This window comes from Desmodus rotundus, chromosome 1, assembly GCF_022682495.2.
Source record: "Desmodus rotundus isolate HL8 chromosome 1, HLdesRot8A.1, whole genome shotgun sequence".
Taxonomy (NCBI): Eukaryota; Metazoa; Chordata; class Mammalia; order Chiroptera; family Phyllostomidae; genus Desmodus; species Desmodus rotundus.
In genome coordinates this window covers 146,314,267-146,330,528 of record NC_071387.1, presented here as the reverse complement: position 1 = coordinate 146,330,528, position 16,262 = coordinate 146,314,267, and the positions used below count along the sequence as shown (strand labels likewise).

General features: G+C 54.3%; 1 protein-coding gene across 4 annotated transcripts in view; it reads left to right on the top strand.

Moving 5' to 3' along the window:
• MCC (MCC regulator of WNT signaling pathway) overlaps positions 1-16,262 on the top strand; it is a 393,316-nt gene that overhangs the window by 360,451 nt on the left and 16,603 nt on the right. For all 4 annotated transcript variants that reach the window (XM_024563292.3, XM_024563290.3, XM_024563289.4 and 1 more), the window contains 3 exons: positions 98-201; positions 3,235-3,418; positions 13,920-14,154. In XM_024563292.3, coding sequence (XP_024419060.2) covers positions 98-201; positions 3,235-3,418; positions 13,920-14,154 — 523 coding nt within the window. The remainder of the gene's footprint in view (positions 1-97; positions 202-3,234; positions 3,419-13,919; positions 14,155-16,262) is intronic.

The window sequence follows — 16,262 nt, the reverse complement described above, 5'->3', positions numbered from 1 at the left end:
CGAGGCGGAGAGGCGGGTCGGGAGCAGGTGGGGGTGGCCCTGTGGTGAAGGGCTCCCGTGTTTGCCACAGCTGAGGCAGCCCGTGCTTGTGTTTCAGTGAGCAGTGCATAGAAGCCTATGAGCTCCTCCTGGCCCTGGCTGAGAGCGAGCAGAGCCTCATCCTGGGGCAGTTCCGGGCGGCCGGCGTGGGGTCCTCCCCGGGTAAGTGTGGCCCGAGACCCCATCCCTCTTCCTCATTTCATCCCTGGCCCCTCTGTCCTACTGCCCCCATCTCGGCTGTGGGCATCAGAACATCTCCCCACAACATGAAATCCGCTTCTCAAGTGTTTTTCGTTTTTCCCTCATGAGTGAGTGAGTAAATTGTTTATGTTGCATGCAGCAAGAACTGGAGTGGAAACAGAATCACAGATAAGTTCAAGCAGACCAGCCCTCTTAGGAAACACATCCTCCCAGGCTGACGGAGGGCCAGATGGAGCGGGAGGCCCCGTTGCTGATGCAAGGGACTGGCTGTGGCACGGCTTCCTCTGTGCTGCTGCCCACGTGGCCTTTGCCTCGTCCCGCAGCTTTTGTTGGCTGTGCTTTTTCTCCAGGCTTCTTCCTTCGGGTAGTTTTGAAGCATGAGTTCCCTCCTCCCTTGTCTGCAGGTGTCTTATGTGCACAGAGGAAATGGTTTCCTGCCCCCCCTCTCAGCAGCTTCACAGAGTGCTCACCCCACAGCCCGGCCCGGAGGCGGAGCCGAGATGTGCACTCGCCCCTCCTCAGCTCCCCACCCCACGGGCCTGGGGTCCTTTTGGCCTCATTTGTTCCTCCAGACCTGGACTGCCCCCTACTTCTGTCCCTCAATTTTCAGTGACTAGAGGGAGTATTAATTGGAAAAGTATGGCATCCTAATTAGCAGCGTTTGCTAAAACTTCACCAGTGACTGTGGGCCTGGTCCTTGCAAGAACGTGAGGAGGTCTGCAGGAGACATGGTGCGTGAGAAGAAAGGGAGATCAAGGGAGAAAGGCTGACTCCTCAGTGCCGAGGTCTGGAGCCTACGCTTTATAACAGCAGCTTCTTTGGAGAAGTAACAGCAAGTAAACAGAAATCCGAAGTGACTGGATCACTTCTTAGCCAGAGATGGGTAGGCCAGGGGACCTCAGACGTGGGGACCAGGCCATCAGTCAGAGACTGGCTTTTCTTTTTTGAAGATTTTATTTTTTTAGAGAGAGGGGAAGGAAGAGAGAAAGAGAGGGAGAGGAACATTGATGTACAAGAGATACATTGATTGGTTGCCTCTTGCATGCCCCTAACTGGGGACCTGACCCACAACCCTGGCATGTGCTCTGACCAGGAATCAAACCTGTAGCCTTTTGGTTCAAAGGCCAGCACTCAATCCACTGAACCACACCAGCCAGGGCAAGGACTGCAGGGCAGGGACTGGCTTTTCTTTAAAAGCTGTGAGACACTGCTGGCAAAGAAGGTCACCATAGGGCACCTCTGGAATGAATGCCCCCCCATCTTTGCCAGCAGCTCCCCCCACTCATGTCTGGGGTCTAGCTTCTGCACGGAACATGTGCATATTTTTCCTCCTTCAGTTTTGACATGTGCAGGAATCTGAAGCAAATCGAAAGGAAAGGAAGTGTCCTGGGTATTAATTTCCTGCTTCATATCCAGCTTGCGCAGCAGGGCAGCAGGACCCCGTGCGTGCGGGTGACCATCCTCCACGCCTCGCTCGGTGTTTTCTTAACAGTATTGCCATCTCGGCCCAGAAGTAGAAACTCTGCCAGCATTTCCATTAGAAACCTCATTTTTCAGGGTCTTTCAACTGAACCATAAAACTTTATTCCTCATATTAAACAGATCCGAAACTGATCTTGGCCTGCTGTCAAGTTTTTTAATATATGTATTAAGAAAACCGATCAATTAAAGGGAAAAAATCAATCATCTTATTTCCAGTTTGTGTCGGAGGAATGTTTTAAACCGCTTTGTCCTTGAAAGGTACCTTTTATTGGGCTGTGTCTACTCATCGCAGTTACTTGGTGGGGGCTGGAAAATATTTTATTTGTGGAAGGAAGAAAGGCATGGAGGTTTTGAGAGAAATGGCCCGAGGGAGGCCCCGGGAACCGGAGCCTGCAGCGTGGCGCCTACACTCCCTCCCCACTCTCCAGGAGGCTGAGAGGTGGCTTACTTTTAGCCCTTCCCTGTGCCTCACTCTCCGTCCTGCTGGCATGCCCTAAAGGGCCATGTAGCTGCACAGCGAAGCAGTGCCAGTTTGGGACATTAACCCGTAGTACCAATTATTGCGGGGTTTTCCTTTGTTTCCTGTTGACGGCCCAGGCGCCTGGCAAGTTCACTGGGGTGATTTAGACGGGTGGTTCTAGAGGAGTTTCTTTGGGCCTCAGCAGTGGGCTCGGAGGGTGGGGCAGCTGAATGTGTGACCCACCCCTGCCCACTTCAGCCAGCTCCACATTTACTATTTTTGTATGTTAGGCTTTGGTGTACGGTTTTTGTTGACAGTATTTGGAAGACCGTGGATCTAGGCTGTAGAGAAAGCAATCTGGTTCACCTGTTGGACCAGTACAGTTTATAAAACGCAGCAAGAAGATGAAGCTCTTGGGCAGGGGATTCACTGTCTGGCTCTGGGTGGGTGTCCTTCACCCCTGACCTCTGGCTGCAGCCCAGTTACTTGGCCCCTGCAGACACGGGAGCTTGCCACTGGCCACGGCAAACCTGAGATAGAGAGGTCAGGGGCAGCGTCACTACAGAAAATGCAGGGCCAATCTAAACTTCTCAGTGTAGCTGTTAGGTTTGTCACCGTTGGCTGCACGAAGCTCTGAGCAAAGCCATAGACTCGGGAGATATGACCCAGTTTCCCCTCAGGCTCTCCCTGCCCTCGTTCACAAGGAAGTGCCCACACGGAAGAGTGGCCAAGAAGTAGGCTTGTAACTGGGTGGGAGGAGAAGCCAGGAGACTGGATAATTAGAAAATCATAGCATGTTAGAGCTGGAAACAGGCCTCAGAGGTCACATTGGCCAACCCTTCCTTTGTTGACGAGGACAGTAGAGCCCAGAGCAGAGGAATACTTTCCTAAGAACTGCCTGTAAGTGACAGAGCCAGGCACAGAGCCGGGCCATCCACTGCTGGCTCCTCTCCACCACGCCTCCGCCGAGTAACCGAGAAGCGATTACCCACGCTTGTTCCCAGGCTTGTCTTACCTAGACCTGTGTTCATTAATCCATTGCCTTCTCTCAGGAGACCAGTCAGGGGATGAAAACATCACTCAGATGCTCAAGCGCGCACACGACTGCCGAAAGACGGCTGAGAACGCGGCCAAGGCCCTGCTCCTGAAGCTGGACGGCAGCTGCGGAGGCGCCTTCGCCGTGGCTGGCTGCAGTGTGCAGCCCTGGGAGAGCCTGTCCTCCAACAGCCACACCAGGTAACCCTCGGCCTCTCCGCTGCGAGAGGGTGTGTGTCCTGCCCTCTGCTCGCTGGGCCTGGGGGGCTTGGGTGAGGGCAGAACTCTGTCCCAGCCTGCTCTGTCCAGGGAAGAGCTGGAGAATCAGAGTGGAGAGCTGGGAATGGCCTTCTCATCTGTGGAAACTGCAGCCCAGGGAGAAGGGGAGGTTTGTTCAAAAACAGTGGCAGGCATGGAACCACACCTACCTTCCTGTCAGGGGCTGTTTCTCCTGTTTTTTTCCTGTTCTCCACTTCTTTACAGTTCTTGATGTCCTAGAAGCATCCGGGGCAGCCACTTGCTGCAGAGGGTCCCTAATCACCCATGGCCCAGACCACTGCGCCCTGTCCCAGCCTCTGTCTTCTCCCTTCGTCTTGTGCCTCTGTCTTTTTTCAGCTCTTCTCAGGCAAGAACAGCCCGTCTGTCTCATCTCTGCCTCTCAGAGCGATGCCATATTCATAGCATGTGCTTAACACATACTTAATCATGAACCTGAATTCAAGTTTGTGAATCTAGAATACTGAAGTGAGTTCTTGAAAAAAACGAGGAGGAAAGCAGTGGAGACCTGCTAAGCGTAATTTGCTGGAGCTTTTGGATTCTTTTGGATGGGGGTCAATGAAACCTGTCTAGTGACCTTCTCATGTATTGCCACGAAAGCCCTAAAAACATGAATGCTTTCCATTTATATACCAGTTCTCGGTCAAGGAAGTACGTATGTCGCTAGAGATTCTTATTTGATCACCAAATCTTAAAACACAGGAAGGGTAACTCATCCCCATTTTCACAGGGGAAAAAACCTTGGCTTAGAGATGTGTAAGTGACTTGCCTAAATAAGGTCACGGTCACAGGGCTGGTAGATGAGAGGGGCATCAGGACTTGAACCAGGACGTCAGCACCAACATGTTGTTTCCACTAAAAAGGGCGGATCTCGTGGCACTCAAGCACAGTGCCTGCTCGCAGACCAGTGACTCGAACCACGTAAGGATGGATTGACTCTCAAGAGCTAAAGGAGAGATACTGGTGTTTTCCTGGTACCTGAAAGCAAGTTAACATTTTCATCTTTCCCACTGGCAGGACACAGCCATCTGCCCGAGTACCTCCATTTACCTGTCCTGCACCAGGTGCCTCAGGAAAGGGGATGTTCCCATAACACTCTTGGCCAGGTGCCTGCAAACACAGGGGACTGATTTTCTCTTGACCCCAGCAACAACCGTCTTATTCAGGGAAGCACAGATTGTAATTTATTTTTTTCTTAAAACCAGATTCTTCTGTCTGAACACAGAAAGCAGATGCTCTTCTTAATGACTGTTCCAGATGTGCATAACCTGTAGCTTCCCCGTTCGTCTGCAGTAGGATGCAGTTCTCGCTCTGTCAGTGGCCTTGTAGTACTGAGTGAGTGAGCACAGAGCTGGGTGGACAGGAAGTGTGTGCTGTGTCTGTCGGTAGCTTATAAGGTGAGCGTTTCAGACTTCTGCTCACATCTTTCCTACCCCCAAAATAATTTTGTTGTTTTAATCCAAATCAGAGACAAATTTGGCATCAGGAGTGGGAACTCGCACCATCCGTTCGGTGGTTGAAATGCTGGTTTTGAGTATGTGTTAGAAATCCTTTAACGTATAGATGAGCCTTGACTTTGAGGCAGTTTTCTTAGAAACACTTAATTGTAGGTAAAGTATCTCTTCAGGTTGTGATCAGTTCAGCACCTGGTCTCCACTTGCAAGGGTGGCCTCACTGAAGAGCGGCCCTTTGAACGAACTGCGGTCTCAAATGGGTCTTCCCATCAAAGTACAGAGGGCTCTAGCTCAGATTTCACTCTGCTCTCCTTAAAGACTCCCTTCCGCCCTGCCACCCAAACCCGAGTCGCGCGGGCACAGGAGAGCGCACACGGAGCTTTCACGCGTGTCCTGCCTCTGAGGTCGTGACACAGCTGGACGACGTGACACAGCTGGACGGCGTAATGCTAAGCACGGGCACAGAGACCACCAACCCCTTTCATAACTGCCATAATGCATTTGCCTTTCCAGTGCAGACATTCTCCCATGTCAAGTTTATGGAAGGAAGGAAGAAAGAAAGAAAGAAAGAAAAGGGGTTTTCTGAGTTGGAGCTTTATGTGGCTCCATAAATCTCCCCCTGCCACTGTAACCAGTTGGCACAGAGAATTCTAATCAGAGTATGAGCCAGCTCTTCCTCAGGGTTTCGGAAAAGGAACGCTGAGTCTGGGGCCTCCGGGGCCCTTCGAGCAGCACACGGACAGCTTCTGATGACCAGAGGGCCGTGGTTGGGGAAAGGAACAGAAGAGTAGTGACCAGCAAGAAGAATCACGTGGGGTAGGCATCCTGGCAGGCGACTGTGGGCAGGAGCCCGGCAACGCTGCTGTTTTACTCTTGAAAAATACAGCAGCCTCATCCAGAAGGGTCATTGTTTAATGGGCAGAGTTACTAGCTCATGTTGATGGCCTGGATGGCTTTATCAGCGTGATCACCACACACAGGCAGAGGGACTAACTTGTTGGAAATAGGAATTCTCAATCAAACCCGCTCTTTTTGTCAAGCGTCACAATTTCGGTTCATTTGGGGGAAGCACAGTCACTGATTCCAACCCACAGAAGGGCGTGCGGCCCACGCAGAGTCAGCTGCCGCCAGTCGGCCCTCACAGAGACGAGCCTCGAGTCCCTTCTGTCCTCGCGTCAGGTGGGGACCATGGTGAGCCCTGTGCAAATGGGGTTGCAGCCTGTGGGGAGCCCGGGCACTTCCCGGGGCCAGGACACCACCTGGCTGACCATTCACTCGAGGGCGTGTCCCGAACTTGGGACAGAGCGCAGTGGGGCCAGTCCTCTAAGCTAATCTTAATTGAGAAGGAGTATTGTTGGGGAAGAAAGAGAGGTTGCGGACAGTAGAATCGTGTCCATTGAAAGGACAAATGGGTTTAAAACAACCCTCCAGGCAGGACAGGCCTGTGCCACTGCCACCAGCAAGCTTCAGGGACCAAAAGTAGGACCAGACCTGGCTGTTGCAGTCATGATCTTTGCTTGCTCTGCAAACACGGGTCCTTTCCCCACCCAAGTCTCAGAAGAGTTCACCCGAGGTCTCGGTGTTCGTGCTTAGAAGCATTTGTACATTCTAAAGTCCGGCTTGGACACCTTCCCCAGCACGACAGCATGGTGCTCAGGCCCCCTGCTCAAACGTCCTCCCCACTTACCTGTTAGGTTCTGTGGGAACTAGGGAGAGACTGAAAAGCTTTTTTTTTTTTTTAAGACCTAACTTCCTGACTTCAGAAGAATGAAATGCTCGTTGTAAAAATAAATAATTGAAACCAAGCATTACATAAAGTTCTCCGTGTTGGGGCCCTCACTGGGAAGGACACTCACACAGTTGGGGGAATGTTTCCACAGACTGAACTGTCCATTTTTTATCAGTGAAGACCCTTGGTTGCCAGTGACAGAAAGGACCAAACAGCTGGAGCAAAGAGGGGTCTTGCTGGAACCTATCTATCGGATCTGCCACGCAAGAGCTGCATCCGAGGCTGAAGGCAGAGCACTGTGATGAGACTGAGCCGCAGGACAGCCGGGCCTGACCGCGTCCAGCCGTGCAGCCCCGACCCCCGCACTCGCTTTCAGCTCCCCGCGGCAGAACACCAGCACCCCACCCGCGTGTGTGCGCAGGCTCACTGGCTCCCCTGGTGTAGGGTACGAAAATCCTGGAAGGGACGTCTTACACAGATAGGCTTCAGTGCCTTCCCGACCCCCCACGTGATGGGGAGAAGAGGTAGGCTCCAAAGAAGAGAGGAGGAGTGTTCTTGGCAGAACAAAACACGGCGTCTTTGAAAATGGGACCCCATCTAATTTTCAGGCTGACAGGGCTCCTGTCACGTGGACTCTTGAAACTTGCTTTTCCCTTCACACTGTCAGACTTCTTCCCACGTTCTTTCTCTTCAGCGGCTGCACAGTTCTCCTTTGGACGGCAATCCATTGTGCACTTTAACAGCTTCTTCTTGGTGAACGTTCATGCCCAGCTTTTCACTCTCGGGACGCTCTGCCGCCACCGTCCCAGTGCTTCCACCGGCCCCTGGCACAGTGTCTGCGGGACGGTTCTAAGGAGCAGATGCGCTGACTCAGAAATGGTTGATGTCCAGCAGCCCTCGGTGCATGGTCCCATCACTCCGCAGCCGGAGCCTGAGAGGGCCTGTTCCTCCACACCCTCGCTGAAACTGGGCAACATACATTTTTTTCAGTTTAGCTAATGTGTAGGAAAACAACACCCTTTTAATTTGTATCTCTTAACTATTAGTGGCGTTGAAAATCATTTCTTATGTTTGACCTTCCTAATGCCAGGGACGTTGTTAGCAACAGTGTAGGTGCCAGGCCTAAGGGAGCCTGTGGGCTCCCAGGGACCAGGCTGGGAAAGCAGCGTGTCTACAGACGCCTGGTCGCCAGCACCGGGCACTGGCGTCTTCAGCAAGGGCCGCAGAGACAGAGCCTTTCCTCAGTGCCTCGGCTTCTCATTTGGACTCCCACTGGCAGCAGGGTCCTTCGGAGCTTCTGGCACCGGGCAGTTTCTGAGGGCTTGGTCCTGTGGCAGCAGGTTTTCCCACGGCCGCATTTTGTTCCATGATTTTCCTTCAGCTAGCCTCCGCTTCTCTTCTAGAGAATTCTGACAACCACCCGAAAGCATTACAGACCTCAGAAGTTTGGCTTGTGTTTAGTGTTTCTAGTCCTCGGTGACAAAGAATTGGCGGGAGACAGAGAGGGAGGCAGCGACGGGACGGGCGGGGCCGCCAGCACAGCACGGAAGACACAGGCCATAGGTCAGGTCCACCCTTCTGCTTGGGGACTGGGGCCATTTAGGTGTGGCCGACAGGGCCAACTGTCACCTGGGCCAACCCTTCCTCCAGATACATTTAAAGTGGTTAGGAAAACAGAAGGCCAGTCCTGTGGCACTTTCCTTCTGGAAATAAACTGCTCCCCGGTGCAATGGGATCTTGGCTGAGGCCAGGGAAAACGATAAAAACCAGGAAAAAATCCATCATTTCAAGGCAAAGGAAATGCCCTTCTAACTCTTTTCCAAGACAAGATGAGGAAGCTCAAGAAAAGTGGACTTTTCTCCTAAAAAGGATAGGGAGTTGTCTTGAGCACAAGGATGGGCCACAGTGGAGAGGGACAAAGAGGGCTGTTGAAATCAACGGCGACTTGAATCCACCTGCGCCCATGCCTCATTGTGGCCAGGTCCCCCGGCTGCAGGCCACCTGGGTGCGGTGTGCCAGGAGAGCCACCTGCATCTAGCAGACACAGAGCAAAGCCACATGAGGGGAGCTCAAGCAGAGCATCACGGAAAGGGCACCCCCACGCCACCGGGCCCAGTGCCTCGCAAAACCAGAGCAAAACACAAAAATGTGCACCTCCACCACCCTGGGTTTTTTCATCTGCAGCCCTTTCCCCAGTCCCCCTTAGCACGAATGGGCTCCCGCCCTGCCAAGTGATTTATTCACTCTTGACAACTGAGATCATCCAGCATTCCGAGTGGGAGAGTTAATGGATGACTTAAGCCTCACCCAGCGCCGGCAGCAAGCCCTCGGGAGACCAGCAGCGCCTTTGTCTGCAGGAGGCCAGAGAAAAGGACAGTGGCTTCCCCTCCTTCTACCACTTCATAATCATATTCCGCAGTGGAACATGAAGGGCACAAAGCAGAATTGTAATTAACCTCGCCTGATCTGCTCCCCGCTGGTGTCCTAGAAGCGAGAGAGGGGAACCGGAGGGGCTGGGGGCTGCGGTGCTTATCTTGAAATTAAACTTTCCCCTGGTAAAAGCATTTTAGAGCTCTGAGCTTCTGACGTGTGGGATCTGTGCAGGGAGCTCTTTTGTTCTTTTTTCGTTTTCTTCCTTTCTGAAAACTATACCCTTAGCAGAGGTGGTGCACAAAAGCCCTCCTGGCTGGGGGTCAAGTCCCGGCCCTAGAGGGTTCCAGGACACCCCAAAGCCTGCCGTCCTCTGCCACCCCATGCTCATGTCTCCCCGATGGTTCTAGATGGTTTCTCAAATTAGGTCAAGTACTTGCTGCTTTGCTTCCCCCTCAGGCGGCTTTTCTGGATGACCTGGCAGGCGTCTGGCATCTCTAGCAGGAGTCCCTGAGTCTAGTGCGGGGTGTCACAGGGCCATCGGCATGGCTGTCCCTCCTCCCTGGGAACAAGTGCTGTGTGGCAGTCCTGGTTCTGCCTGTGTCAGGGCCCGTTGTCTCCTTTCCACTGTCTGCTGACATGGGGACGATGAGGGTCCCCACTCTACTGCGGCACAGAAAGCTGGGGAGATTTAGTCTGGGCCCTAGACCCAGGCGGTGGCGGAGGAAGTACAGTTACGCAGGTCTGTCTGGTGCCGGAGACTGGCTTGTTACCACTGGCACCCACTGCATCAGCCCAAGCACGTCGTGCCCTCTCTCTAGGGAGTTTGGGGTGGTCCCATTACCTTACAAGCTGCAGTGCCAGCACCCACTTATGTTTGGGGTAGACCAGTTGTTTTCCAACCTGGTTGTTCCTTCTAATCACTAGGAGGGTACATTAAAATACAGCTTATGAGGCCCCACTCCCGAGTTCCCAATTCCTATAGGTTTAGTGGGTGGGCCCAGGGGTGTGAATTCCTACCAAGTCCCCAGGTGGTGCTGCTGTGGCCCACCCAGCCTTGACTCTGACAGCCCCTGGGGTGGACCAGTCTTGCTAAGTGGAAAGTCTGCCAAAATATTATTACTTCAGTGACTGCAGAATAATTAGCGAGCTCTAGCTTCTAGTGCTGTTTGAATTTTAGAGATTTTTAGCAGTGTAAGGAGACAAGGGTGCCTCAAGAATAACTATGTTTCTTAATAAGTCCGAAGAAAACATGACCAAAGAGAGTCATCTGGGTAGCAGCTACGTGGGTGTTGGGTATTCTCTGTGTTTTCCTGTGTGTTTAACGTTTTTCAAAATAATTTCTAACCAAAGGAAGAACTAGGGTTGTAAAGTGGGCTTCTGGTCCTGAGTCCCAGCTTCATGGTGGGGGAAAGGGTTTCATACCTGGAGCCTTGTCCCAACTCCTGGGGAGGGAAGTGCTGCTCTCTCCCAGCTCCTCGCTGTCGAGCCTGCCGCACCCATAAGCACGTCTCACGCAGGGCCCTGGGGATGCTTTGTGAACGACGCCACCACTTTGGCTTGCGTCGATTTTCTCGCTCATTTGTGGAGTGTGAGACGCCTGCCCCTCTGCTTCACGCTGACGGCCCGTGAAGGTGTCCTATGGAATGGCTCGGTGAAGGCCTACCACCGAGCTGTGTACAGGCAGGTCTTTTAGGTCTTTACTGCAGAACACTGAGATGCTGAGGGAGGGACCCTTGTTTTCTCCCTTGATTGAGACCCCCTCATTGGACAGCCACCATCCTCAGAGGCCCCCCGGGCTCCCCGGTGCCCTCCGCCAGGGATACTGTTTATTCCCTCATGCTTCTCTTGAGCTGCTGCATCTCTTTATGAAATGGTACCTGAAGTGTTCCAATGCAAGGAGTTGCTTCTTCTCACGCATCCTTTTTCAGTGCAGCTTGAGAAAACATAGCGGTGATGATTGATAACTCTGTCCTCCTTCCTCCCTGCCCAGCCTTCGCCATCTCTCCCCAAGGTTGATGGCAACAGCCCCCGGTGTCCTCAGGGGGCTCACCTCAGCACGGCAGGCAGCGGGATCCTATTACATGTAAGGCAGATCCTGTCAGAGAAAAGGACACAAACGACCCTTATAAAACCCTGCGTGACCTGGCACCCTGCCCCCCCCACACACAGACACCCTCCTCTTGGACCGATTCTCCCCCTCCCTGTCCCCTCACTGACTCTGATGCAGCCCCAATCTCATTCTCGCTGGCCAGGCCCCCAGCCTCGGGGCCTTCGCAGTTGCCAAGTCCTCTGCCTGGATCTGTCTTCCTCCAAATGCCCACATGGACCCCTTTCTTGCCTCCTTCAGGTCTGCTCCAATGTCACTTTATCCTGCAGGCCTTCCCTCCAACTCTGTTTCGAAGAATAAGCCATTCTCCCTTTGCATTCGCTGTGACCGCTTCGTTTTTCTCCAGGGTGCGTCTCACTGCCTGGCGTAGTGTGTGTTACTCGCCTGTCTCCCCTGCGGGAGTATGAGCGCCACTGGGGCAGAGGTTCCCCGGGGCCTAGAGGAGTGCCCGAGAGCAGGTCCTCCAGTATTCCTTAAATACAGTAGTGACCGCTGCCTTTATTGGGTGCTTACTGCGTGCCGGGCACTGTTCCGAACACCAGCACTTCCCGCATTCAGTCGGTCCCACAACCTGTGAGGCATGCGCCCCTGCTGCCTCCACTTCGTAGCTGAGGAGGGTGAGTTGTGTTCCCGCCACGACTATGAAGTGTGGAAGGTGCTGGGGTCACAGGAAGAGGTGGTACCTCTGTACCAGGCTCTCCAGAGAAATGGAACCAGTCGGGTGTGCGTGTGTATACACGTATGTATGTGTGCGGAGAAATGATTGACTGATCTTAAGGAATTGGCTCATTTGTTATGGGAGCAGGCAGTCAGGCCGAGACCCAGGGAAGTGTGGATGTTGCAGTCTCGAGTCTGGAGACTGGCTGGAGGCAGAATTTCTTCTCTCTTTGGAGAGCTCAGTCTTTTTTCACAAGGATTTCAAGTATTTGGGTGAGTCCCCCCCCCCGTGGAGGCTAATCTGCTTCACTCAGCGTCTGCTGGTGTAAGTGGTACCTGCATCCAAACACGACCTGCCTGCGAAGTCAAAGCCCTGGGCGCCATGGCCTGGGCGCCATGGCCTCGCCGAGCTGCTACATGAAATTAACTGTCACAGCCTCTGAAGAGGGGTCATGCGGTGGTCAGCTGACCTTGCTCACTTCATCCCCGTGGCTGTCCTCCCTGTCTGGTGGGGCAAAGGGAGGGGGCAGCCCCAAGGAGTTTCTGGTGGTCCTATCCTGGAAGGAAGGAGTTCTCTGACTTGAAGACCCCTCCAAACACTAAGACTTTCTCTTCCTCGTGTATGACCAGCTTGATAATGTGTCACATACAAAAGTGGCAAGGCCTTTCTTCACACCTGGGTTATGCGGACATTACATCTACTGCGTTGGAGGCCTTGTCACACCTGTTCGAGGGTAAGTGGAGGAGGAGAGGCCTGGGCTCAGGGCAGCCAACAGCCTGCGGGTGTCACTCCTTGCTCCTCGCACAGCTTCACGCAAGGGGGGTCCTGGGAAGACGGGCTGTGGAATGAGAAGGCTGTGTGGCCTGAGCCTAGGTGCCCTGTTGCCAGTCTCTTGACCAGACAAGCTTTTAAAGTCTCTGAGCCTCAGTTTCCAGATCTGTAATGACAGATGATGATGTCTCTTTTTGATGGAAGTTCAGTGTTCATCTGGGAGCTCTGCGGATTTTGGCCATCCTTCTTAAGCCAGTTCCATGAGGGCTGCGTCAAGCACAGGCAGGACTGGGGTGGGTCCAGAGAAGTTGCGGTAGGTCCACGCTGGCCTCAGATGCCCACAACTGACCTAGCGGAGTGGGCCTCGTTCTGGGCCACGGGCGCTGCCTGCCCACTGCTGTTAAGGGCAGGACCCCCTGAGAGCCGCAGTGTCAGTGCTGCTGCAGCGTCACCCTTTCACAGGTCCGGGTCCCACGGAACCTTCATGGGCCACCCCGTTCCAGGGCTCAGCCTCAGGTCGGGCAGCACCTGCCCGGTCACCATTCATTGTGGGTGGCCAAGAGCCCCGGCCAATGTGAGTCCCTGTGGTGGACCTTACACTTAGCTGTGATCTGGCGGGAATGGCCGGGAGGTATGGCCGGGAGGTTGCAGCACCTAGCTCCCTGCGCAGTGGTTTGCACTGGGGTGGTCCCTGCGCACCACCTCCCCTGCAGCCCTGCCCCTGCCCGCTCTCACCGCCAGGGGGTGCTGTCAGCAAACTGCGCGTGCGAGCCCTTTTGAGTGCGTGCCCCCCCCCACATACACACAGGGTCTGTAGGTCACGCCATAGGCATTTTGTTTTTCAGCTTGCTTTGTCCCTTAACATACCCCTTTCTTAAAGTCCTCTCTACGTATATACTTATTTTTATGGCTCTTATGATTTTCTATCCTGTTTCCTCACTTAAAATACCTCCACCAGTCATAACTACTACGCTGTCAATAATTTCCCTCCTTTGCTACGCGCTGTAATTCACTACGTGCTGTGTTCCCTGACCCATCCTTGTGTGTGTGCATCTTGTCACTCTTATGGGACTGTTTTCTTAGAATTCATCCCTAGCGTCCACACTGCTGTGTTAAAGGGTATAAATATTTCTGTTATCCTTTATATTTACTTCCCAAAAGGTGGTATCGATTTACTATGCCATGAAGAATGCTCCCACCGCCCCTCCCCCGCCCCACCCCCGGACTGCTGTCTACAATACTGTTGGAGAGAAGGGGTGTGGAGAAGAGTGAGGGAAAAGGACCTGTTAGCAGTGACTTGGAGTGTGATGGGCTTTCTTTGTCTTCCTTCTCAGCACGACCAGCTCCACAGCCAGCAGCTGCGACACGGAGTTTACGAAGGAAGACGAGCAGAGGCTGAAGGATTACATCCAGCAGCTCAAGAACGACAGGGCCGCGGTCAAGCTGACCATGCTGGAGCTGGAGAGCATCCACATTGACCCTCTCAGCTACGACGTCAAGCCCCGGGGAGACAGCCAGCGGCTGGACCTCGAAAACGCTGTGCTGATGCAGGAGCTGATGGCCATGAAGGTACCCCCGTGGGCGGGGCCCAGTCCAGAGCCCTGTTCCCATTCACCCCACTGTCATCGGGAGGAGGCTACAGAGGCCCCTGCAAACGGGTCAGCCGCTGACGAGAAGCCAGCCCCACTTATGCTCCATCCGCTCTCCCCAAAGGAAGGCCAGAGCCTCATTTGTAGACAAGGACAGTTCCGACGTGTCAGGGGTCACTCGGGCTGGATGTCCTCCTGGAGGCATGAGCTGAACTCTGGGGAATGCCCAAGGTGCCCAGCTTTAGGGCATTTTATCCTCCAGGAGAAGCCAGCTCTGACCTCTGCAGGCTGCGGCAGCCTCTGTCCATGGAAAAGGACCCTAGTTTCCAGAAGCTTACAAGTGCTTCTCAGGTTGATTCTGAAGTTAGCGTGAGGCCAAGGAGAGCAGGGCAAGGCCAGGTGCAGATTTGGGGGAGAGCCCGTTTTCCTGACACCCCTGTGCCTTCAGTGCTGTGGGGACCCTGCCCGGATCATGGTATCCCCCGCCCCCCACCGTGATGTCTGCCAGTGCCACTCAGGGCAGTTTCCTGGTAAGAACCTGGGCTGACGTCTCTAGAGCTCGGAGGCTGGCGCCTCCCCCTGGGAAGCGGTTAAACTGCTATCTCTAGCAGGACACACTTGGCTCACTTTGGCTGCGGGTGCCAGGCACGAGGCCTTCTCCTGCTGCATGCTTTCTCCAAAGACAGCTGGGGGGTGGTAAAGAGCATATCTGGTATTTGTTCGCAGTTGCTGGCGCAGAACTTCAAAAACCCTTAAAATTTCCTGTGTGGCAGGAGGGTCTCGGTTGTGCTAATGAGGTACCTTGGTGGCCCCCAGATAGCTTCCGGATGGGGGCTGGTCTCTATAAGGACCAAGCGTGTGATTAGAAGGTTGACAGTTTCATCCCCTTGACCTCCAGGGAGGGGAGGATAGCTGGAGATTGAATTCCATTGTGTGACCGGTGACTTAATCAATCGTGTCATGGCACCCCAATAAAAAGCCTGTACACCAAAGTCCAGAGGTGCTTCCGGGTCGGCGAGCACATGGGTGCGCCAGTGGAGTGACTGGCGCTGCCTTGGGGGACACCTGCCCCCAGTCCCGCCCTGCGTGCACCCTTTAAATAAAAGTGCAATCCTGAGTCCTGCAAGTGGTTCTAGTGAGTTGTTGATCCTGTGGGGGGTGTGGGAACCCAGAATTCACAGGCAGTTGGTGAGAAGTACAAGTGCCCTGGGCCCTCCTCTCCCCCCAAGACTTGTGGCTGTCTTGAGGGCGGTCATGTGGAGGCCTGTGCGCCTAACCCATGGGGTGGACAAGACTCCAGGACGTCCACGGCAGAGTTGCACGGTATCCACACAGGTGGAGTGGAAACAGGGTAACCGCCCACCAGGAGCGCGGCTCTGGGATGCTGCAGCAGAGATGGGCACTTACTGGCCCCTCCCGCAGGCCCTGGGCCTGCGCAGGACTCTGCCTCCAGGCCCACTGATGTGGGAGTCCCGCAGGGAGCCAGGCTCCCAAAGCTGCTTTCCAGGCTCCACCCTCCTGTGTGCCAAGGCCTGATTTGCCCAGCCTTGGGTTTTAAAGGGTCCCTGGCTCTCAGGAGTCCCTGAGGAAGGGGGTCCCAGGCTGCAACCCCTTCACCCTCAATTTAAAACCCGAGGCAGGTTCGTCGGGCCGGGGCAGGCCTCAGCAGTGCTGAGTTAACAGTTTGCAGCTGGTCTCTCCTGTTGGGACCAGCACTGTCCTCAGAAGAAAGGGCAGGCCACCTCTGGTTCCCCACCTTCGCAGAGGGAGGGGAGCTGCCAGCAGCGATCATCCCTGACACACTCAGGGTGGCTCGCCCAGCAGGCACACGGCTGCCCTCGGTGGTGCTCAAGTATCAGTCTCAGTGGAGCCTGGGAAGACTTTGGGCGGCAGCAGCAGATACAGGAATCACCTGGCGTTTCCAAGCTGGTGCCGCTCGGTCCTGTCCACTCAGCTCAGACCCAACCTCTGCCCCGCTGGGGAGCATCACGCAGTGCGGGCTGATTTCTGCTCCCATTACCCGTGAGCCAGGCGTTGGCTCCAGAACCACAGGGCCTTTTGGCCTAACCAGGAGCCCTCCTTCTGGGC